Source organism: Cetorhinus maximus, chromosome 18, assembly GCF_964194155.1.
Source record: "Cetorhinus maximus chromosome 18, sCetMax3.hap1.1, whole genome shotgun sequence".
Lineage (NCBI taxonomy): Eukaryota > Metazoa > Chordata > Chondrichthyes > Lamniformes > Cetorhinidae > Cetorhinus > Cetorhinus maximus.
The window spans coordinates 29,168,854-29,194,172 of record NC_135896.1 but is presented as its reverse complement, the minus strand read 5'-3'; the positions used below and the strand labels follow the sequence as shown (position 1 = coordinate 29,194,172).

Genomic DNA, 25,319 nt, shown 5'->3' with positions numbered 1-25,319 from the left:
TCTTATTCAGGTAAACATACGTGATGCGTATATTTACCTGACAAACATCTACCACCATTCATTACAGTTTAAGTTTGCAATTGTTCTTTTACTAAAGTTTGCAATTTCTAAGTTATTGTCCAGCAGTTTTGAGTAGTGCTTTGATTTCAACAGAGTGACTGCTGAGAATGTTGATTCACATGAGATGCCCAGACCTGTCCCTGTTCTCAACCTTTGAAAAAATATTCAAAGTGAATTAATTGCCATTTTGAATGCTTTAAAAGTTTTTTACTCATTAGTTGGACTATGGTTTATTTTCCTGAATGAAAATTCTCAGTTGAACATGTATCAGTCAATGCCCTTTTCTGCATTGAGCAGTGTCTCAGTTGCCTTAGAACTTGAACTGATAGATTCAAATTTATAAATGTTGGGCATTTCCAGTAACATATGATCATTAAAAGTATCTAATTCTTCCTTGCCCACAACTTCAAAGAATGAACAATCTGCTTATAAGTGTTGAAAAGATTACAGCAAACACCACAAGTACTGGAAGGGGATCCTCAATCCTCCTATATTGCCTGGGATTGCATTTTGACCTGAGCACTTATGACTGGATATCAGGTAACTAGCTAATATCATGGTCTTGATGTTGGCTGTTGCCTAAATGTGTACATCTTCGAAAATCCTTGGTATAAGTGTTGGTGCTAGATTAGTATTCTCTTAAAGGGATGTTGACCATTACTGCTGTGAGAATAATGTGTGCAACAATCCTTTCTGTCCCAGAGTTATCTATGGGCCTGACTCATGTTTCTTACACCAGCTACAAAACATTGAACACTTTAGCACTGACTGAAATTTTCCTGAACACTTAGGATAACAGTATTGTCTCCGCTTCTCATCACTATATGGGGAGCTATAAATAATATTTTCACATGCTCATTGCATTTTCATTTTTGGTTGACAGAATCTGTCCATACTAGAAAACAACGAGTATACCAGAGACTTAGCAAATGGTTCCGTGACTCCTGAGCGAACTTTTGTCACTTCCAAAGGGAATTTTTCAGTATTGCCTTCCACTGCCAATATTAATAAGGAAACTACTCAGAAAACATTCAGTAGGTGCTACTCAGACCTGAGCTCCAGGATCTCTACATCTCCCAGACAACATTATAGAACTTTCTGCCGTTCATCAACTAGCCTTGCAAATAGCCAGCGTTGTTATAATTCATTTCAGGATGTACGCCAAAAAACATATAGTGGCGATATTTTGGAGAAACATGCTCATCATTTTACAAATGGACAACAATTCACTCCACGCATTCTGAAGAAAGAAGCACAGTCTTCCTTGGCCCATTATAGGTATTATACTCCTGTGAAGAAGAAAAAGCTCTCAAAAAAGAAACTCGTGACGCAAGAAACACAAACCGATTTCACCAGGTACTGTGAATTGCTAGAATGTATTTTTGCCTTGTGTTTTCAGAATTAATGCTACATAGAATATCAATGTCTTTTAGTTGTATTTATTATAATTATAAACCTATATAGACTAAGTAATTTTTCTTGGGAGAAGTACTGTCAAGCTAAGGTACACCTCTGGAAAGAACACACAAGTAAAAGTTGAAAATCATTCTGCCCTGAATGGAGATATTCTCTTTTCCCACAAAACATGCAGTTTCATAGACACTGGCAGTTTATGAAGTCCCAATTTTGAAACATTAATGCTTGACTTTCATGTCAGGTAAATGTCTCCTGCCAGCTGCCAGTAAGATAAGTAGGGACTGGTATCCTTCCCAATTCTAATCCTTTCTGATTCTAGTACTTAAACACAACTTCAAAGAGGTCTCAAGTTGATTGTGAGGCTTTCATCCCTGAACTAGCAATACAAAAACATGGAGTGAGAAGAGATATCAATTGGGAAAATCCCCAGTTCCAACAATATAAATGTAACATGTACTAGATAAAATGGGTCTAAAATATAGTTGCTCACCATGGCTGCCTCCCTGCATGAAGAGTTATGTCCCTCAATATAAACTCGGACACAATTTTACAGCCCTTAACTGATGTCATCTGAAGGATTGAGAGGAAGGTTGCAAATTCATGCCAGCCTTATAAAAAAAATTAGTTAACCAACTACAGAAATCTTTAAATTCAGTTCTCAATAACTTTATAATCAAAGTATTACAAAATTTACAGACGTTCTAACTGAAAATATCAATCACATTGTGCAAATCTAGTTATTTAGATTTTAATTCGAAATAAGATCTCTACTTTTTGATGACTAAATGAATTACATAGTAGCTTGATGAGAATTAGGTTTCAGCTTCAATTACCACTTCTTTTACAAGGTATTTACAGTACAGAAACAGGCCATTCAGCCTAACAGATCCATACTATTGCTTATACTACAGATGAGCTTCGTTCCAAATTTCTTCATTTAACCCCATCAACCTGCCTTTCTGCTTCTTTCTCCTCAATGTACTTATCCATTTTCACCTTAAATGTATCTCTGCTATTCACCTCACCCAATCCTTGTGATAACAAGTCTCACACTCTAACCACTATCTATGGAAAGAAGTTTCTCCTTAATTCCTTATTAGATTTATTGGTGACCAACTTATATTTATGGCCCCTTAGTTCTTGTCACATCCACAAATGGAAACATCAAACCCTTCCAGAATCCAAATCAGGTCATCGCTCAGTGTTCTCTTTTCTAGAGAAAAGAGTCCTAGCCTGCCCAGCCTTTCCTGATGAGTACTGTACTCTCTAAAATGTGCATTGGATAGTGACTTGTTTATAATCACGGTGTGTTTTATTTCAAATGAAATGTACGGAAAGCTGTGTGGCTAGTTGGAAACCGTAATTTGGTGAGATTTTTGTTCCATCTAGGTGAAAGGACATTAATCCTGAAAATTGGTACTTTTTTTTCTTCTTGCATCCAGGACTGCATAAATACTGAATAGAACTCCTTTACCCTATCTTGAAAATATACCCAGTCTTGAAACCATCAGTCTGACATTTCAAAAACAATTCTTCCCAGATACTTTAGGAGTTAATGAAACTCCAAGGTGCCCAAAATGAGGTATTGAGCTGCACCACTGGTTTCACCTGGATTTAATGTAAGGCGCCGTTCTTTATAAAGGAGTTGAAATGTGGGCTATGGAAGGCCACCCAGAGATTGACAATTAAATTGCCTGTTGGCAGTCATTAATGAGGTTGCAAGGAATTTTTGAGAGTAGTGCATCAATTAACAATCTCTTCCAACAGCAAACAGCTAAACAGGAGTAAGCAAATTGTTGTTCAGGATTCTGAGCGCTACTTAAAGCTATGCTTGGCTTCCAATGTTCACTTACTGATTGAGATCAACTGACTACATTCATTTTAAGAGGACTTCTGGAACATACTGGAAACTTTTCAGGGATATTTTGTCACGACTTCTCCAACTCTTAAACAACAGTATTCCTGGAAATCCTCTCAGGTCTTCACCTAAGAGTGTTGCGCTACTATTCTTCATTGGATACCTTATAGGGGTCACCAGGAGAAAGGGAGTGTTTACGAACATGCGAATTAGGAACAGGGGTAGGCCACTTGGCCCCTCAAGCCTGCTCCATCATTCAATAAGATCATAGCTGACCTGACTATAACCTCAACTCCACATTCCCACCTGACCCCAATAGCCTTTCACTCCCTTGCTTATCAAGAATTTATCTAGCTCTGCCTTAAAAATATTCAAAGACTCTGCTTCCACCGCCTTTTGAGGAAGGGAGTTCCAAAGGTTCACTATAAGGAGAAAAGATTTCTCCTCATCTGTCTTAAATGGGTGACCCCTTAGTTTTAAACAGTGACCCCTAATTCAGGATTCTCTCTCAACAGGAAACATCCTTTCCACATGCACCCTGCCAAGATCCATCAGTGTCTTATGTTTCAATCAAATCACCACTTACTGGTCTAAATTCCAGCAGATACAAGCCTATCTTGTCCAATCTTTCCTCATAAGACAACTCTCCCATTCCAGGTATTAGTCCAGTAAACCTTCTCTGAACTGCTTCCAATGCATGTATATCTTTCCTTAAATAAGGAGACCAATACTGTACACAGTACTCCAGATGTGGTCTCACCAATGCCTGTATAACTGAAGCATAAGCTCTATATTTTTGTATTCAATTCCCCTTGCAATAAATGTAAACATTCTATTAGCTTTCCTAATTACCTGCTGTAGCTGCATACTAACCTTTTGCGATTCATGCACTAGGACGATCCCTCTGTATCTTAGAGCTCTGCTGTTTTGTCATGGACACCGAGCTATAGGTTCCCCTTGTTCTACTTGAGGAATTGGAGGAGGTGGAGATGAGGACAGGCAGAGTATCACCAGCTGTTGCATGAGAGAGGAACAAGAGAGCAAGGAGGGCTCTGAGCAGAAGGCCCTATGCACCTCCGGTCTTCAGCACGACCTGTAAGCTTTCAGACAGGCTCTCCTTTGCACCAAACACTTGATATGTCAGATCCTTCAAGCTTCACACAGGACCAAGCTTTAAAAAGTTGTCATCTGACTTCTCTACAACAGAATTAACATACATCCTTGTCCCCCAGAAAAGGTGGCATCTGTGATGTCCCTGTACCCAACGTGATTGCTGCCCATTAGTGCCTGGTGTGATCTCATTCTAATTTAGCCTCTAAGTTATGCATTGTTCCAGTCTCTGACCTGGTGCCTCTGACAATGGTAGCTATTGATATAGTCCATTTTCCTTGCTCTCCTCTTCCAATGGGGTGGGGGTGCGAGATATCTCTTGCTTATCTTGCACTTTCTCCAAGTGTGCTCCTGGATTGAAAGGGACTTGCAGAGCATCTATGAAGGCCAGAGATCTTTCCTCCCACCACTGAGCTGTCTATAGCAATCTGGAGCAGGAACATACTTGCAGGATGTCAGCATTGCTGCTCCCTCCCCCGCCACTCCACCATTGCGTTTGCAGTTGCTTGTCAACCAGGAGGCCATGCTGAGTTGGTGCAGCCTGAAAAAACCATCATAGCCCAGAGCCTCTCAAGCACATCACAGGAGGACATCTGAACTGGACTTTGTAGAGGCACTAGATTTGGCGAGTGCTTATGGATGGCCACTAAGTATAAACACCAGGGTGAATAGTGCGAAGTGGATTTTGCTCCTCGGAGCTTGCAATAATAAAGCTAGAAGGTTTAAGGTGTGGCACCTTAAGGAGGTTGCGTGTGATGAGATCATTGGAGTTTGGAAGTGAGCATAGCTTTGGTGATTAGGGATCAGGAATAGTTGTGCCTCTGTAAGGAAGCTGGAATTGCCATATACCTCTATTTCCCCTGCACTGTCTCTGGCCACGGTGCCTCTCACTCCCTTCCTGATCATTCTTGTTGAAAGGAAGAGAAGTTATGCAAGTGCGCTTTATCTCCCCGACCTGATCTTTCTGCCACCTGTTAAGTGCTATCCTGCCCTGAAAGAGAGAGAGAGGAAAATGTGTGTGTGCGCACGTGCATGTGTCTGAGATGCCACACATGGTTGAAGAGCTGTGATGTGTGTTTGAGGTGTGATTAGTGCCTGTGAAGGATGCAGTAGTGTAGGTTGTGTGAATGTCAGCATATAGTTAGATGGTGGAAGAGGTGTGTTAAGTTTTAATGCTAGTGATAATGAAGATATTGAAAAGTGTGTTTGGGAGATGAGATCTTCCTACCTTGACCACTCAGCTGAAGTCATTAAATCTCTTGCGACACTGGAGTCATGTCCTGGAGCCAGGTCTTCAGGCTGTCACTACCCAGGTGACCTCCTCCCATGTGCCACAGCAACTACCTCTGTGGCTTTCATCCCCTCCTCCTCTACCTGCTCTACTACTCCAGTACCACATTCAAGAACCTAGGCGCCCTTTCTCCAGATACCTAAGCCATCTTTTCACGTTAGCTTCTCACCCAGCCAGCACACTGTACAATTTCAGTGGAAGTTGGTGACAGAAGGCTACATGTTTAGCTCCAGGAAAATTTTATCTAGCTAGCACTTGAATGTTAAATATGGAGATGTCTGTTTCAGTGTCTTCAGGCACATTTAAATTATGATAATCATCAATTAGTTAAAACTCCTACTTTCGAACAGTCGCTTCTTATTTGCACAGCACCTGTTTACTGCCTGATTTCACCAAAATAACTCCCTTCAATTTCCTGTCTAAATGTTCCAGTTGCCCTTCAGTGAAATTGCCAAATTAGTGACAGTTTTGAATTATGCCTGGGTTTAGGCTATATAATTGTGCCCATGATGATCTGGATCAAGTCTATTTAACATAGTTTCATTTTGTTCTCTAGTGCCACGACCAGGATAAACACGTTTTCTTAAAGTGGCCCATGAACTAAGAATTGGTGTGTGTATGTAGCCCCCTTTTAATTTGTGAGAGGTTCAATTTAAAAATAACCCAACAGGCAAGCTTTAGTCTCACAAGATATAAGTTAGTTTATTACAAAAGCACTGCTGAAAGTTATTTAAGTAAAAGTGATGAAGTTATTAACTAAAGTACAGTTACAAAGATTAAAATGCAGATAAAGTAAAAAAGATACTTAAAGATGAGATTTCAAACCTCTATGAGATATTGATGCGGGCACGTTCCTTGAATTCCTTCTTTCCGAAGTGAAGGGGTTGAAATTTGAGGTTCAGTTTAGCAGCTGCGATGGCTTTTGTAGTTGACTATTCAGAGGTTTGCCTTTGCAGGTGCACTCAGCAGGTTTTTGCAAGAGAGAGAACATTTCCTATTCCTCACTAATTCTGCGGTTAGGGCAATTGCAGATTGCCTGGACTCATTCGGCAGAGCAGCAGTTGATTTCTTAATACCTTCCTCTATGTCTTCCCTTGGCCAAGAACCCTCTCTCATGTTCTTCCTGAATTCTTCCTTGGCTTCTGCACAATGCCAAGATGGCTTCTTACAGCCCCCTTTATACAGTTCAAAAAGCACAAAATCACTGCTATGTTTATTTTCAAGGAGCCATTGTTTCCACCAGGCAAAGAAGTTAATTACATTGTGGTCCATTGTGGACCCTTCCCGTCTCCTGTTCTCTCAGAAGCTGAGAGGTTTTCACACCTTTTTTAGAGGGTACAATGGGCTCTCTGGTGGAGTCTTTTTGCATTTGAATGACTTTGCAGCCAGCTGTAGAGATATGAGTCTGAAGGTTTGAACAAACACAGAAAGGTGCAATGTTGTCTGTCCATACTTCCATTTTGCAAAAGGCTTTTTAAACTCAATTGGTAAAAACAGGAATTTCCCTTTAAAACAGTTGTCCTTAAAATCTGTAATATCATAATTACATGTTCATGATAATAGTTAGCAGAGTGATTTTGAAACCCAAATTTCAAAGATTGACAGAGTTTTAATTCATTCTGCCAAACTTTTACGTAACTTTTTATGTAATATAATCTTCTTAAAATAGCCTAGAAATTATGAATATTTTAAAGTAGAACTAAGGATAAAGAAACATTTTGTTCCTTTTGTATACAGAAATGTTTTTGCAATCTTCAAATAGTTAAATTAAAACTGTAGTTCATAAAGGTATGTTCATGTTTTGTAGCTCTCAAGATACACCTGCACTGAAGAACAAGAAGGATCGTTCACACTTGGCTTCACTGCAGGTTAGGTGATGAAACAGTTCACTTCTGCAATAGGCAATCTTAAATGCTGTGCTAAATGATTAATCTTCACATTACTCAAGTGGAATACAATAAGATTGAATATTCCATACACAGAATAGCATTCACAAAGTCTGACATAAAATTGCTATTCTTCATATGACGTTATGCTTTTGAAATTTGGAGCTTTAGAAATTCTAACGTAAATTAGTGTTTACAAATTATATAAGATTCCACGAATATCCCCTGATTGCGGAACCCAGCATGTGGTTGCAAAAGCCAAAGCGCTCATGACCACATTCAGCCAGAAGTTCTGAGTGGATAATCCTTCTTGGCCTCCTCTTGAAGTTCCTCTATCACCGCAGATGGCAGTTTTCAGCCAATTCAATTAACTTCACATGATGCCAAGAAACAGCTGAGTGCACTGGTCACAACAAAGGCTGTGGGTTCCAACCACATCCTGGTTATAGTGCTGAAGACATGTGATCCAGAATTAGCCATGCCTTTAGCCAAGCTGTTCTGGTACAGCTACAACATTGGCATCTACCCAATAAAGTGGAAAATTGCCCAAGGATTGTCCTGTCCACAAAAAGCAGAATAAATGCAACCCAGTCAATTAATGTCCTATCAGCCAACTCTCAATCGTCAGTAAAGTGATGGAAGGAGTTGTCGACATTGCAGTCAAATGGCGTTTGCTCACCATTTATTAAGCTGCTTGCTGCTGCTCAGTTTTCATTCTGCCAGAACCACATGACTTCCAACCTCATTTTCAACCTTAGTTCAAACATGGACAAATGAACTGAATTCCAGAGGTGAAGTGAGAGTGACTGCCGTTGACAACAAGGCAGCTTGTAGCTGTGTGAGACAGCAAGGAGCCCTAGTAAAACTGAAGTCAATGGAGATCAGAAAGAAATCTTTTCATTTGCTGGAGTCACATCTAGCACAAAGGAGAGTATTGTGGTTGTTGGAGACCAGTTATCTCAGCCCCAGGACATCGCTACAGGAGGGCCTCAAGGATGACATCCTAAGTGTGGTTATCATCAGTTGTCTCACCAATAACCTTGACTCTATCATAACACCAGAAGTAGGGCTGTTCGCTGATGATTGCACAAACTTCAGCTCCATTTGCAGTTCCTCAGATAATGAAGCAGTCCATCCCCAAATATAGAACATCCAGGTATAAAGCTCATGTGGCAAGTAATATTTGCATTAGATAACTGACCATTACCAACAAGAAAGAGTACAACCATCTCCCCATGACATTCAATGGTATTAACATTGCTGAGACCTATCAGACCTTGCAGTTACTAGACCATGCCAGAGGCTGAGTGTTCTGCAGCAAGTTGTTCACCTCCTGACTTCCTATGTAGGTGACCACCACCTACAAGAGAGAAGTCAGGAGCATGATGAAATGCTGTCCAATGCCTGTATGGGTGCAGCTGCAACAACACTCAAAAGCCAAGGCTTTTTAAAATCACCTTCCAAACCCCTAACCTAAAAGGACAAGGCCAGGAGGTGCATGGAAGTACCTTCAGCTCCAAGTTCCCCTCCAAGTCAAACACCACCCTGACTTGGAAATTTATTGCCATATCTTCATTTACACTGGGTCCAAATTCTGGGACTCTGTACCTTGCAGCAGTGTGGCATTATCTTCACTTCATGGGCCGTGTTGGAAAAAGACTTACCACCACCTTTTCAAGGGTAACTAGAGATGGATTTAAAAAAAAGCAAAATACTGCGGATGCTGGAAATCTGAAACAAAAACAAAAATTGCTGGAAAACTCAGCAGGTCTGACAGCATCTGTGGAAAGAAAGACAGAGTTAACGTTTCGAGTCCGTATGACTCTTCTTCAGTCTGAAGAAGTTATATGGACTCAAAACATTAACTCTGTCTTTCTCTCCACAAATGCTGTCAGACCAGATGGATAAAAAAAATGTTGGCCTTGCCAGTGACACCCAAATCTGAACAATGAGTTTTTAAAAAAATATTTTTGTTATAATTATTGCAGACCTAGTGGATGTATTATTAATATGTCAGCTGAGTACTGACCAATGGAATAGCAAGGTGACATTTAAAAATAACATGTTGTATTCAGTAGAACTGTAAGGTGTATCACTTTGATCTGATAGGCTGTTTATAATAAGCAGGTATGCTCTGATGATGAACAAGAGGACAGGAATGTTTTATCTCAGAATTTCCATTGCAAAGAGCCACAAGAATGTTTTGAATGCACTTATGATTACTCTGTACAAAGGTATGTACACAAATAAAAATCTAAATGTCTACATAACATATATTAACATAAGTCTTGTATATATCATATATTCCTCTGATACTTTCCTATTTTGCTATGGCTAGGCTGTCATATTTGACTTATTATTTTCTTTCATTCTCTTACTCGTTCTCTTTCTCTTCCTCTTTCTTTCTCCATTTCTCTTTAAATTATCTTTGTGACTTCCTAGCTCTATCTTCAAGATAGGTGCCATGATAATATGAAGTGACACCCACCTGAAGTTTGCCTAAAGCAAACCTTTTGCCCAATATTCACAACAGTGTTTCAAGTCCTTGATTATGTACTACTTTTTCTTTCCAAAAGTAATTTATTTAACTTTTAATAAAGTTATGTTTTTAGTTAACCTTTCCCAATCTAACTACTGTCCAAGGTAGCCCGAATCATAGCTGGCAGATGTGGCTACCTAATAGCATATGCGGATGATTGAGCAAATTTGCATTATGGTAATGTTCAACCACATCATTAAAAATTCAACAATTATCAAATACTTTCAGTAGCAGAAAATAAAAATACTACATTGGCACCAAAACACACTGGGAGAAAAAATTGGATTAGGCCAGTAATTAGACATAGGGATCACAATGAATGATTAATCCATGCCCATTCAAAGCGATGCAGCAGCATGCAAACTTTGTGCTGCCTGCTAATTTAAATAGTGGCAAGCAGCCGAGCACTAAGTACACTCCTGAGTGGCTACACGGCTCAAACAAAGGACCCAAGTTTGTGTAAGGCTAGGACTACTAAGAGTTGGCTATACCACATAAAGCTAATCTGCACCTCGTGAGGTGCATTTTTGCTGGAGTAGTTGTTGGAACTGGTTCAAGAAGAACCTCTCGACAAAAAAAGGAGTACAAATGGTACAGGAGAGAAACCGCCTAGGTTGTCCGATGTTGCACTGAAGGCCTTGGTGCAGGATATGGACAAGAGGAGAGAGGTCCTCTTCCCTCAGGGAGCCAGGAGGCCCTCTGGAGAAACATTACAAAAGCTGTTCAAAACAAAAACAGAATTACCTGGAAAAACTCAGCAGGTCTGGCAGCATCGGTGGAGAAGAAAACAGTTGATGTTTCGAGTCCTCATGACCCTTCGGCAGAACTGGTATAGTTAGGAGAGAGGTGAAATATAAGCTGGTCTAAGGTGTGGGGCGGGGGGGAGAGAGAAGTTGAGGGTGGGGTGGTTTAGGGATAAGCAAGCAGTGATAGGAGCAGATAATCAAAATATGTCACAGACAAAAGGATCAAAGGGGTGTTGAAGGTGGTGATATTATCTAAGAAAAGTGCTAATTAAGAATGGATGGCAGGATACTCAAGGTACAGCTCTAGTGGGGGTGGGGTGGAAAGACTAACAAAGTTTTAGTTTTAGATTTAAAAATAATGGAAATAGGTGGGAAAAGAAGAATCTATATAAATTATTGAAAAAAAAGGGGAGGGGGAAGAAACGGGGTGGGGATGGGGGGAGGGGGAGTTTAATATCTAAAGTTGTTGAATTCAATATTCAGCCCGGAAGGCTGTAAAGTGCCTAGTCGGAAGATGAGGTGCTGTTCCTCCTGTTTGCGTTGGGCTTCACTGGAACAATGCAGCAAGCCAAGGACAGACATGTGGGCAAGAGAACAGGGTGGAGTGTTAAAATGGCAAGCGACAGGGAGGTTTGGGTCTTTCTTGCGGACAGACCGCAGGTGTTCTGCAAAGCGGTCGCCCAGTTTGCGTTTGGTCTCTCCAATGTAGGGGAGACCGCATTGGGAGCAACGAATGCAGTAGACTAAGTTAGGCGAAATGCAAGTGAAATGCTGCTTCACTTGAAAGGAGTGTTTGGGCCCTTGGACGGTGAGGAGAGAGGAAGTGAAGGGGCAGGTGTTGCATCTTCTACGTGGGCATGGGGAGGTGCCATAGGTGGGGGTTGAGGAGTAGGGAGTGATGGAGGAGTGGACCAGGGTGTCCCGGAGGGAATGATCCCTACGGAATGCCGCCAGGTGGGGTGAAGGGAAGATGTGTTTGGTGGTGGCATCATGCTGGAGTTGGCGGAAATGGCGGAGGATGATCTTTTGAATGCGGAGGCTGGTGGGGTGATAAGTGAGGACAAGGGGGACCCTATCATGTTTCTGGGAAGGAGGAGAAGGCGTGAGGGCGGATGCGCGGGATATGGGCCGGACATGGTTGAGGGCCCTGTCAACGACCGTGGGTGGAAAACCTCGGTTAAGGAAGAAGGAGGACATGTCAGAGGAGCTGTTTTTGAAGGTAGCGTCATCAGAACAGATGCGACGGAGGCAAAGGAACTGAGAGAATGGGATGGAGTCCTTACAGGAAGCGGGGTGTGAGGAGCTGTAGTCGAGGTAGCTGTGGGAGTCAGTAGGCTTGTAATGGATATTGGTGGACAGTCTATCATCAGAAATTGAGACAGAGAGGTCAAGGAAGGGAAGAGAAGTGTCAGAGATGGACCATGTAAAAATGATGGAGGGGTGGAGATTGGAAGCAAAATTAATAAATTTTTCCAGGTCCCGACGAGAGCATGAAGCAGCACCGAAGTAATCATCGATGTACCGGAGAAAGAGTTGTGGGAGGGGGCCGGAGTAGGACTGGAACAAGGAATGTTCCACATACCCCATAAAGAGACAGGCATAACTGGGGCCCATGCGGGTACCCATAGCCACACCTTTTATTTGGAGGAAGTGAGAGGAGTTAAAGGACAAATTGTTCAGTGTGAGAACAAGTTCACCCAGACGGAGGAGAGTAGTGGTGGATGGGGATTGTTCGGGCCTCTGTTCAAGGAAGAAGCTAAGGGCCCTCAGACCATCCTGGTGGGGGATGGAGTAGAGGGTTTGGACATCCATGGTGAAGAGGAAGCGGTTGGGGCCAGGGAACTGGAAATTGTTGATGTGACGTAAGGTGTCAGAGGAATCACGGATGTAGGTGGGAAGGGACTGGACAAGCGGAGAGAGAAGGGAGTCAAGATAACGAGAAATGAGTTCCGTGGGGCAGGAACAGGCTGACACGATCGGTCTGCCAGGACAGTTCTGTTTGTGGATTTTGGGTAGGAGGTAGAAGCGGGCCATCCGAGGTTGGGCGACTATCAGGTTGGAAGCTGTGGGAGGAAGATCTCCAGAGGAGATGAGGTCAGTGACAGTCCTGGAAACAATGGCTTGATGTTCTGTGGTGGGGTCATGGTCCAGGGAGAGGTAGGAGGAAGTGTCTGCGAGTTGACGCTCAGCCTCCGCGAGGTAGACCAGCTTATATTTCACCTCTCTCCTAACTATACTCAGTTCTGCCGTAGGGTCATGAGGACTCGAAACGTCAACTGTTTTCTTCTCCACCGATGCTGCCAGACCTGCTGAGTCTTTCCAGGTAATTCTGTTTTTGTTTTGGATTTCCAGCATCCGCAGTAGCTTTTAGCTTTTTGTTTTTATTACAAAAGCTGTTGCCCATCAGCCAGCCAGTCCAGACTGTTGCTGGATATGCTGAGTTGGTGTCGTCCAAAGTCAAGTCTTCCAGGCCCAGAGCTCTGCAAAGGCATTCCGCAAGGTCATCTGCAGTCTGCCTCCCCACTGAAAGACAGCAGTCTTCTGCTAGTCATTGCTACAGCCATTGGGATAACATTTGAGTAGAAGCACTAGGCCAGGCAAAGGCTCCCACAGTACAGGTTGGCATTAAAGGAATGCACAAGGGTGATTAGTTTTTGTATGGAATATTGGATGGTTTGTTGGATAAATTTGGCATAGAAGGTTGTGTTGTGGTGACTTTTATTTCAGCATTGTGGCCAAGAGGGCAGTGTGATCATCTGTAACATAGGGATGCTAAGGCGTTGGACTGCTGTAAAATGGGAACTTAGGGTTGTGTTCATGGGAACCTGAGTCGAATGAGGACAGCCATGATGGAACAGCATGTCTCCTCCCTTTCTCCTGCTTCTCTTACTCCTCCTACTCCTACTCCTCCTGAGCTGCTTGCAATTTGGTGGCAAGGGGTGTGCCCTCATGATCGCCAGATTGTGGAGGATACAGCAGATCACCAGCAACTGGGACGTTCTCTCCAGAGAGTACAGAAGTGGTCCAGGCAGCAGAACCAATGCTTCAGCACCCCAGTGGTTTTTTCTTTGATGTTTCATGTGGTAGCATGGCTCTCATTGCATACATGTTGACCATGTGTGGTTGGGTTACAGAGCAGTCATGAGCCAAGTGTAAAGCAGAAAGCCCTTGTCACCCAGTAACCACACTCTGATGTGGTGACTGAAAGACCACGGGAACAGCGGACTAGTGCAAAACAAAAGAATCATGACTGCTGCCAGGATTGCTAGCTTTCACCAGTATAGTGTGCTGAGTGTAGTTGCACACCAATTTCACATTCAGTGAGTGGTAACCTTTTCGATTGTGACACATCTCAGCATTGAAATGGGGTTCCCACAAAGCCATGTGTGTGTAGCCGATGGGACCATGCAGCATGGGGAAGTCCACTGTCCTGGAAAAGCTTCATGCATACTCTGCCTGCTTCTCTCTGTTCAGGGAGAACACAACAAACTACCCCCTCCTGGCATAAGGAGCATTTGCCATCATAAGATGTTATATTTGTTGCTTGCTCCAATCTGGAAGGATCCCAAGGTGAAGAAATGCAGGGCCATGGGCACCTTCACAGCCACTGGCAGTACTGCCCTTGTGCTGCTCTGAGACTGAGGGTATGGTTGAAAGAGGTGGCAGAATTCCATGAGCACCTCCTTTCTAAAGTGTAGGAGACACACACACTGCTCCTGGCTTTGGTGGAGGTAAGAGAAGTGACAACCCTAAATGGATAAGGCCCCTAACTGAGAGCTCTTCTTCCTCCTCCCTCTGAAAGCAGCTTATCATCTTCTCTGCTGCCTCTGCTCCATCAGCCTCTCATGCTGCAGCCCAAGGGCAATTGCAGCCATAGCACCTGTGACTGGTAGCAAGTAGTCTGATCAGAACTATTGAAATCACAACCAAGGCTTTCTCATTGTGCAGCACCACTCACTCTTGACTTCACCAACTTTAACTAGCTCTTCAATTCACCAAGCATTTCCACAAACTCAAACAGATACTGTAGAGATTGATCAGAATTCACCAGCAACTAGTTGATGATTCCTTTAAATAGCATTTTTGCAGGAGTCCTTTGTGCTGCTGAATGCATGTTCAGCTCTGCAACTCAGCTCAGCTAATCTAGAGTGGTGGGGTTGAAAATGGCAACAGTGGCACTAAATCAGCATAACATGCTGACTCATGTCACAATCTGCATACTTATGGTGCACAATCCTAACACGTGCTAACACCCTCACCAAAGATGGCCATGCCAGAACTATGAGCACGCAACACAGACACCATTTGATACCAAAATGGCAATAGTAGTGCTGAAACTACAGAGCACAATTTTGCAGCCACTATTATAAAGAATCAGTTCAGCCAATCTTAACCATTCAATCTTAACCATGTAATTAAAATTTAAAAACTTCCAACAATCTTCAAATACAAGACAATGTCAAAACACAATACACCCACATAAATAGAAACGGAAAAGTATGCAACCATAACACGATCACATATGGACAACCGTAATAACATAAATAACATAGCCATATCAGAACAAAATAAAACACAACCATGACTGATTAAAGTTATGTACAAAACTAGAAATTGTGAAACTTTCAGTTATTTTCTTTTAATGAACTACTCTGGTTAGATAGGTTGGATTTTTTAGCATCAGAGATAACATTGCGGGTATGCAATCGACCACCTGAGCAGTATACAGTAAAGAAGAGAATTTGCTCTATGATGGAATAAGAAAGGTGTGTGAAAAAAGTTATTTTAGTGGAATATTTCAGTCAACCTAATGTAAACTGAGAAAATCCAAATGGCTCAGTGTCAGAGTTACTTGATGTAATGCATGACTATTTCTTGATGCAGTGCATTAAGGAAGCTGCAAGAGGCAATGCTCATCTTTTTTAATGACCCAGAAAACAGACAGGTTGTGGAAATCATAGCAGCCCCTAGTGGACAATGTCAATAACATGATAAAGTTATGAAATCATTTGGGAATCAAGAACATCCAAAACCAAGACCCAGGTACATATCTTAAAGGATTAAATGTAATGAAATGAGGTAACTGTTGAAGTAAATAAATTGAGGAAGGTTGTTCAAAATCACCTCAGCAAAATACAACTCCAGTGGGAGGATTTTCCCTTCGTCGGGCAGGCTTGGACTGGGAACGGCTGCACGACAGCCCCCACCGCAATTGGGCCCCGACCGCGATTTCACGCTGGCTAGCCAATTAACGAGCAGCCAGCATGAATCGTGCGCTGAAACGTTCAGCGCTGCCTGGTTGTGGGGGGAGGAGGGCGCGCGTGGAAGTCAGCGCATGCGCGTAGGCCCGCCCACAGAAAGCTCTCTGAAGGCACAGAGCTGCTGCAGGGAGCTGAAAATTTTTCACATGAAAAATAAAGTTTTCAAAAAAAAAAGGAAAACATGTCCCCCCCTCATGTGATTCTGTCGCATGAGCAGGATCATGTTAGAAATGAGATTTAAAAATTTCTGTTTTCTTTTTAATTAACATCGGAAATCTCATCCCACCCGTGGATGATGTTTCCTCAAAAATCCAAAGGCCTCTTGGCCTTTTCGCCTGCCTGCCAACCATAAGGTTGGACAGGCAGGGAAAAATTCAGTTTAATTAATTGATTAATGGGCTTAACAGCCCTCTTAATTGCCAGCGGGCGCATTCCCAACTCCTGCACGCACCAGCCAACCGAAATTCACACAAGTGCGCAATGACGTCGGGACGCTACTTCACGCTCGTGCGTGTCGGGCATGCATCCGCACGCCAAGGGGAAAATTCAACCCCAAGATACAATGTTGAACACACAGAATAAATGCATGCCCAAAACCAACAAGCTCAGTTAAGCCAGTATGATGCTTTTTGGATCAACAACAAATTAAAAGTGAGGTAAAGAGGTAAATTGACCTGGACAAATATTACAGAAAGAAAGGGAAATTGGCTCATTGAGATATAAGAAAATGCATGATTATACTAAAAGCGTAATCAAAAGGGCAGCAAGACTTAGAAAAGAACATGGAGCTGAAATTAAATAGAGCAGTAAAAAAATTTAGCAACAGAATTACTCGAGCAGTCAAAGAGGTGAAGTTGGCACAAGGTTATATTCAACTTTTAACCATGGTGTAATTAGCAATTTTATGACTATCTATAGGAATACCCCTGAGGTTAAGAGCCTAAGGGCTGGATTTTACAAAGTGCTGCGGTCTCTGCCCATCCCTCTAAAACACTGGGGGAGCACCCAACCCCCACTCCACAATCCTGACAGCTGTCCACAACAATTTAACGCAGGGAACAGTGTTAATTGCTCTAAGGTGAGACTGCTGCTTTTTTCTCAGGAGGAAGTCCCACCTAAGAGAGCTGCCAGCCAATTGGATGACTGGAGCTCTATAGTCCCAGCCAATTGGATGGATGGCAGCTCTGTAGTCCCAGCAGCTCCAGCCAGGAGCAGTGGCTACTTCTGGTACTACAGGTAGTCTCACCAAGGAGCCCAGCTAAGTCCGGGGTCAGACACATTGTGGAAATCAGAGCTGCCCCTAGTGGACATTGACAATAACATGATAAAGTTATGAAATCATTTGGGAATCAAGAACATCCAAAACCAAGAGCCAGGTACATATCTTAAAAGGATTAAATATAATGAAATGAGGCAACTGCTGAAGTAAATAAATTGAGGAAGATTGTTCAAAATCACCTCAGCAAAACACAACCCCAAGTGGGAGAATTTTCCCCTTGTTGGGTTGGCGGGACCGGAACCAGTCGCGCAACAGTCCACCACCGGCAATCAGGCCCCAACCGTGATTGGGCCCCAACCGTGATTTCACGCCGGCTAGCCAGTTAATGAGCAGCCAAAGTGAATCGCGCACTGAAACGCTCAGCGCTGCCTGGTTGTGGGGAGGAGGCCAAGCACGGAAGGGCCAAGCTCAAGAGGCCTCGGAGGCCGGTTAAAGTGAAGATGATCTTGGGGGTTGTGGGGAGAACTACTTTGTGGGTCGCCTGGGCCCATCAAAGTCACCCCCCCTCCCAGCCTACTTTGCCCAACGCCAGCCCATACAGCTAAAGTTGCTGGACTTCCTGCATGGAGTGTGCCTTCTCCTGCCGCAGGTAAAATACCAGTGACAATGTGATGAGGGCCTTAAATGGTCATCAATCGGAGCCTCAATTGGCCTCCCCAGACCTGCGTAAAATTTCAGACAGGTCAGGTGTGGGTGGGTAGGCAGCCAGAAGGTCACACACTGGATTTACATGTCCCTTGCCTTCAACCCAATGGCGGGAGAGGGTGAAATCCAGCCCCAAGTGTAAATGCAGTTTTGCATCAATGATATAATTACTGATATTATGACTCATATAGGCTGCTCTGACCGCTGACCTCGAGTCTAGGTGTGTCAATATTCCCCAGTTCCTAGCTCGGTTCCCTTCCTATCAGGTTGGCCGAATTGTGGGGTTGACCCTCATCCAAATAGCAAAATATCTCAAGATGCTTCACAGTTGAGGTCAGGAGAATAGGAAAGGTGACTGAAGGTTTTAAGGATGCTTCTGAATTTTTTTTTATACATTCAAGGGATGTGGACTTCACTGGCTAGGCCATCACTAATTGCCCTTGAGTAAGTGGTGGTGTGCTGCTTTCTTGAACCGCTGCAGTCCATGTGCACCCACAGTGCTGTTAGGGAGGGAGTTCCAGGATTTTGACCCAGTGACAGTGAAGGAACGGCAATATATTTCCAAGTCAGGATGGCGAGTGGCTTGGAGGGGAACTTCCAGTTGGTGGTGTTCCCATCTATCTGCTGCCCTTGTCCTTCTAGATGGTAGTGGATTTGGAAGGTGCTGTCTAAGGAGCCTTGGGAATGTGCTGTCTAAGGAGCCTTGGTGAGTTTTTGTAGTGCATCTTGTAGATGGTAAATACTGCTGCTACTGTGCGTCGGTGGTGGAGTGAATGTTTGTGGATGGGTTGTCAATTAAGGGAGCTGCTTTCTTCCAAGACAGTGTCAAGCTTCTTGAGTGTTGTTGGAGCTGCACTCATCCAGGCAAGTATCACACTCCTGTCTTGTGCCATGTAGATTGTGGACAGGCTTTGGGGAGTCATGAGGTGAGTTACTCGCCACAGGATTCCTAGCCTCTTGACTTGCTCTTGTAGCCACTGTATTTATATGTCTAGTCCAGTTCAGTTTCTGGTCAATGGTAGTTTGAGGGGGCATTTAAGAGTCAACCACATTGCTGTGGGTCTAGAGTCACATGTAAGGTAAGGACAGCAGATTTCCTTCCCTAAAGGGCATTAGTGAACCAGATGGGTTCGATAGTCGACAAAAACCATTGTCATCATTAGACTTTCAATTACAGATTTTTTATTAAATTCAAGTTCCACCATCTGCCATGGCGGGATTTGAACCCACAGCGTTACCCTGAGTCTCTGGATTACTAGTCCAGTGACAATACCACTACACCATCACCTTCCTGATGCCATTGAATGTCAAGGGAATGTTAAGGCAATGGTTAGATTCTCCCTTGTTGGAGATGGTCATTGCCTAGCACTTGTGTGGCGTAAATGTTACTTGCCACTTGTCAGCCCAAGTCTGGATTATTGTCCAAGTCTTGCTGCATTTGGACATTGTCTGCTTCAGTATCTGAGGAGTTGCGAATGGTGCTGAACATTGTGCAATCATCAGTGAACATCCCCCCCTTCTGACCTTATGATGGAAAGAAGGTCACTGATGAAGCAGCTGAAGATGGTTGGGCCTAGAACACTACCCTGAGGAACTCCTGCAGTGATGTCCTGGAGCTGAGATGACTGACTTCCAGTAACCACAACCAACTTCCTTTCTGCTAGGTATGACTCCAACCAGTGGAGAGTTTTCCCCCTTATTCTGAATGTGGGGAGATATTTGGCATTGTAACAAAATTTAGGAAGAAGATTTCATAGTGTGGGGACAAGCTAATAAATGCTAAAAATGGAAGGAAGGGAAATATACAGTGCATCAGCCTGGAAAGCAGGGATAAAGGGCCAGAGGAGGTTGGTGAGGCAGGGTAGAGGCACTGAACAGAGTTGTGTAGATGAAGATCAGAATTTTGATGCACACAGTGCAGCTCCAAAGGACATCCACTTCCCTTCCTTTTAAACAAGTGTATAAGAAACGGTCTGCCCACTCCAGCCTGCCTGCCCACGCCAACTGTATTATGGCGTGGGCAGTGTAATATACAGGTCAATTGGCTTGATAACGAGCTCAATTGACCGTTAATTATTTATTTTAAAATGGCAGGCAAGCTGCTGATTTGATTGCCCAGCCGCCTACCATATTAAGGAGAGACAGCTCGGATAGGCAGGAAGATGCTGGACATGCCACCCCTTGTATCTGACATGGTCCCCCCCACCCCCATTGCCGAAAACACGCCCAGTGGGGGGCCATAAAGTCCAGCCCCATGTGACTTTCTGGGAGAAGTGACAAACCAAATTTAAAAGCCCAGGTGAATTGGCGGAAGAAAAATCTGAAATTCCTCTCTGACCCATCTAGACAATTGAAACTAGTGCGGGAGATCACTCTGGTCATTAATTTCCTGAAGTACCTACCTTTTGTAAGAGATGATGTCTGCCCCAACTAGAAACAGGCCCAGCACCCACTTGAAGGAATAAGATAATCAGCGTCAACTGCACAAAATGTCTGCCTATTACAGTGGCTCACTAGTCTCTGGGAGAATAGTGTGACAATTAACCTAGATCTGGCCTTATAAAACTTAAAATTCTGACCCTGGGCCTTCATTAATTACTTAATTGGAACAAACTGTCAAATGGGACACAATCTATTCCCTTCATTATCTTATAAACCTGAATCATATTACCCCCTCAGTCTCTAAAGCATAGAATCCCAACCTTTCTAGCCTCTCTCAATAACTGAGATGCATTATACTGGGAACTAATCTCGTGGCCTTTCTCTGCACCCTTCCCAAAGCCTCAATATCACCCATCAAGTGAGGAGACCTGACCAAGCTCTTCTGGTGGTCATGTGTTACAGATTACTTAGGGAGTCCAAGTTGCTGTGGCAACATGCACTTCTACATGCATGTTGCAGTTTTGAAGCTATGGATAGTGATGGTAGAGGCTTGAACTTTCTTTCCATCACATGGCTAACCAGGAGTGTGTCTCACTGCTACTGGCATTTGTTGGCAGGATTTGCAGGTTGACAATCAACCTGTTTGGCCGCGTTATGTATACACCTTCGTTGGCCATCAAGTCCTGGGGTGGGACTCGAACCCAGAGCTTCTAGCTCAGAGGTGGGGGTGCTATCTACTGCACCTGTGCCACAAGAACTCCACAAGATCTTGTACAAAGACAAGTAATATATATGTTTTGTATATATTGTATATATATTCTCTGTGGTCGTACTTAATTGTCATATGAATGCCCCACCAACACCCTATTTGTTCTAGCTATCGCTTCATGTTCCTTTAGGGATGTATGCAATAGAATGCCAAATCTCTTTCTTTCTCAACCTCCTTTAATGCTTTTCCCAGAAGGGTGTATGAAAGTTGAATATTCACCCTGCCTACATGAATAACACTGCACTATCCAATTTATGCATCATTTGCCGATAATGAACCCAATCTCCCAACACATTGAAAAATGCCTAAAGCAGATGAGCATCGTCTACAGTCCTAAACTTGCACAGATCGTAGTATCATCTTCAAATTTGCAGGTCGTGCCCCCAATACCTACATCCATATCATTAATAAAAATAGTAAAGAGCAATGTCCCCACATCACTGGTGCCCAGTCTCCAAACTGATCCAATTCCATCTGTAACTACTTTCTGCCTACATCCTGCCATCCAGTTCTCAATCCAGCTCAATATATTACTACTAATACCAGAGGCTTCAATCTAATAGAGAAGCCTCTTGCACAATACCTTGTCAAAAAACTCTACTATGGGAAGAAACTGAACATTGTGCCTATTTTCTGAAGATTTAACTACCTGTGTTACATTGCTGTGTAAAGAAATGCCTTCTAAATTCTTGCTGTGGATAAAATCAGAGTTAATGTACAATTAGATTTAGTAGGTTGGTGCTTTAAAGGAGGCATAGGACAAATTGAATCTGAGGGTGTACGTGACAGTTTTAGCTCACTGAGTTGCTCCCAGATAAGAATAACATAGGGCTGAATTTTGCCCTTGACGGATGGGTGGGCCCGACCATCTCGGCGGCGGGTGGGCAGCCGATTGCCACGGCCAAAACGGGCCCTGCCGCCATTTTAAGTGGGCGGGCCAATTAAGGCCCACCCAGCATGATGCCTGATGGGAAGCGCTATCCGCTCCCTGTGTGGGCGGGGGAGGATTCCCCAAATGCAAGATTGTGCTTTTTCACGCATGCGCGCGAAAGAGCGCACAACCCCTGAGGCTAAGTGGTGCTTCAGGGAGATCGCTCAAAGGTTTTCAAAGTTTAAAAATAGAAAAATAAAAATATCATTAACATGTCCCCCTCATGTGACAATGTCACACGAGATGGGACATGTTAATAAACTTCACTCAAACTTTAATAAACTTTTTAAAACCCTGCATGGAACCTCATCCCACCAGTGGATGAGGTTTCATGTTTTTTCAGAAGCCCGTCAGGGCTCCTGGCCTGCCCGCCAACCTTAAGGTTGGATGGGTAGGTCCTTTAATTATTTTAATTATCCTTTCAATGGCCTCAATTGGCGGGTGGACAGCTGATCGTGCTGTGCCCCCACCTTCCTGAATATTTAAATGGGGTGGGAGTTCCCCCTGACATCATCCCACGTCGTTTTGCGTCAGCGAGTGGGCCCCGCCCCCTTCTCGCCAACGGGAAAATTCAGCCCATAGAATTTACAGCACAGAAATTTAAGGCAGGATTTTCAGCTCAGCGTGCGGGTACGCATCCGACATGTCCAAGTGTTAAATAGCGCACGATGACGTTGCAAATCATCCTGATGTCATCGCGCACTTGCGCGATATTTCAGTTGGCGGGCGTGTGCAAGAGTCGCAGCGCGCCTGCTGACAATTAAGAGGCCTATTAAGGCCTTTAAGCTGGTAATTAAGTTGAATTTTTCGCTGCCCGTCCAAACTTACAGTTGGCGGGTAGGTGAATAGGCCAGACGGCCTTTGCGTTTTTTGCGTAACCTCATCCAAGGGCGGGATAAGGTTTCCAACAGTGAATAAGAAATCAGTAAAAAAAAATTTAAACTCATTTCTAACATGCCCTGTTCTTGTGTCAGAGTCACATGTGGGAACATGTTTCCCTTAATTTTCAAATGTTTATTTCTAATTTTTAAATCCTTCAGCTCCCTTAGGCAGCTCTGTGCCTTCGGGGAGCTTTCAATGAGCGCAGTCCCACGCATGCGCAAACTTCAGCGCTCACGCTCCTCCCGCCCCCACCCCGGCAACGTTGAGGCTCTCCGCACACGTTTCACACTGGCAGCCATTAATTGGCCAGCCAGCGTGAAACCACGGTCGGGCCCCAATCGCAGGCGGCAGACCATTTCTCAGCCGCTCCCGGGCCCGCCCAACAAGGGGAAAATACCCCCTGTATATTTGGCCCAACTGGTTTATGTCAGTATTTATACTCTATTCAAGCTTCCTCCAATCTTAATACCACATTGAATCTTCTAATTCATTTCCAAAAATGTGTACTATTTTATTCAGAATAAAAATACTGCTGCAAGCAGTGATTGTATTTAAATAGAACACCTACTGACTGATTCTAATTTTCCTGGTTACTTGGTTCACCTTGAGATCTGACATTTAAAGTGTAACCACTATCTTCTATTCAAACCAACTGTTTTCAGGTTATCTACATCAAATAGAATCAAGTCACCAATTATGAGAAAAGTTAAGGCTGAGTAAGTACTGTGTTTGATTTCATTATGGCAGTTGTAAATGGCAAAGTTTTTCAAACTGGGGCCCCACAGAATCCTTGAGGCCATCTGATCTTCTGTTTACCTGTGGTCAGATTTATTTTCTCTTTATTTTTGTTGTCCTTATTGTGTATCCTGAAAACATTACAGTGTTTTCCTTTGGGCAGTTAACACTACCTTTTGAAAATATAAAGCTGTGCTAGTTGTTTAGCAAAGCAAAAATTTTATAGATAACATTAATGGGAAATATGTATCAAAAATAATATATCCTGGTCTCAGTAACAACAGCTTAACTTAAGTCCATTCAAATTCCTGTAGGCTGGGTTGATAGATATAGATTGGTTCCTATTTTTTTCCAAGACCCAAGCACCAAACATGATTGTACTTACAGATTACTTACATCTAAATGTATTTCTCTACAGAGAAGAGGAATTGAAGTATCTTGAGTTCATCTCTGATATTACCAGTGAAATATTGACTCGAGGATTATTTTCAAACAGGTATCTAATTACTTTCTACAATCCATCATTTGTAAATTCACTCTTATCCAAAACTATGGGTTAAAGTAATTTTAAATGGAAGCTTGAGTAGTTTCAAATTGATAGTGTAGCTAGGTTGAAAGTTTTTTTGAAGAGAGTTGCATTTATATAGACACTCAATTTCATCCCTCCAAAATGTAACAAAGCACACCATATGTAATGCATTACTTCAAAGTGGCTGTTCTTGTCTAGGTAAATGTTGCAGCCATTCTGCACATAGCAATATACCCCAAATTGCAATGAGATGAATGACCATTTAGGTTTTGACTGAAGGGTGAATATTTCTTGGGACAAAATAGTGCAATGGCATCTTTAACATCCAGCTGAATAGAACCTCTTTATAACAACGAAAAGAAAACATACCAGCGCTATTGCAGCACTCCCTTAGTATGGATTGAACTGTCAGCCTAGATTGTATAATCTACAGTTTTAGGCACTGTATTACAGGAGACATGGAGATCTCTGAGGGAGTACTAAAGACAATTAAGTTGATAATTAGGATTTTCACCTTTGCCACAAGGAAACATTAAGAGTTTTCAAAATTTTTACATTGGATAAAAAGCAGCTTAGAGACCATCTGACTGGAACATTGAAGATCTTCAAGGGAATTGATAAATTAAATGGTGTACAATATTAACATGAGATCCAGGACATGAGCAAAGTTAAATACACAGTTAAGGATAACCTCTTCACGCAGGTGGTAAGCACATGAAATAGGAAGACAGCGGACAGAGCAAATATTATAAATTAATACTTTTAAGTTTTGTCAGAAGGCTATCTGCAATAAAATTAGGTAAGAAATTTGTGACCTTTAGTAGATGTGCAGTGGATATGGTTGATCCTTTCCAGTTCTGTATAGTTCTTGATACCTAAGTACATTGGAAGATAAAGGGACGCAGCCAGTTCATTTACATTTGTCTAGTGACGTTTCATGAATAGGAAGGCAAGTTAGGATGGTGAGAAAGGGGTGGGAATGTTGCCAGGGTGGAGGGCG

At 43.0% G+C, this 25,319-nt stretch overlaps 1 protein-coding gene across 3 annotated transcripts in view; it reads left to right on the top strand.

Moving 5' to 3' along the window:
* The window catches only part of spata7 (spermatogenesis associated 7), a 95,456-nt gene that overhangs the window by 57,980 nt on the left and 12,157 nt on the right, over positions 1-25,319 (top strand). For all 3 annotated transcript variants that reach the window (XM_078562303.1, XM_078562305.1, XM_078562304.1), the window contains 5 exons: positions 944-1,416; positions 7,543-7,603; positions 9,749-9,855; positions 23,718-23,771; positions 24,209-24,286. In XM_078562303.1, coding sequence (XP_078418429.1) covers positions 944-1,416; positions 7,543-7,603; positions 9,749-9,855; positions 23,718-23,771; positions 24,209-24,286 — 773 coding nt within the window. The remainder of the gene's footprint in view (positions 1-943; positions 1,417-7,542; positions 7,604-9,748; positions 9,856-23,717; positions 23,772-24,208; positions 24,287-25,319) is intronic.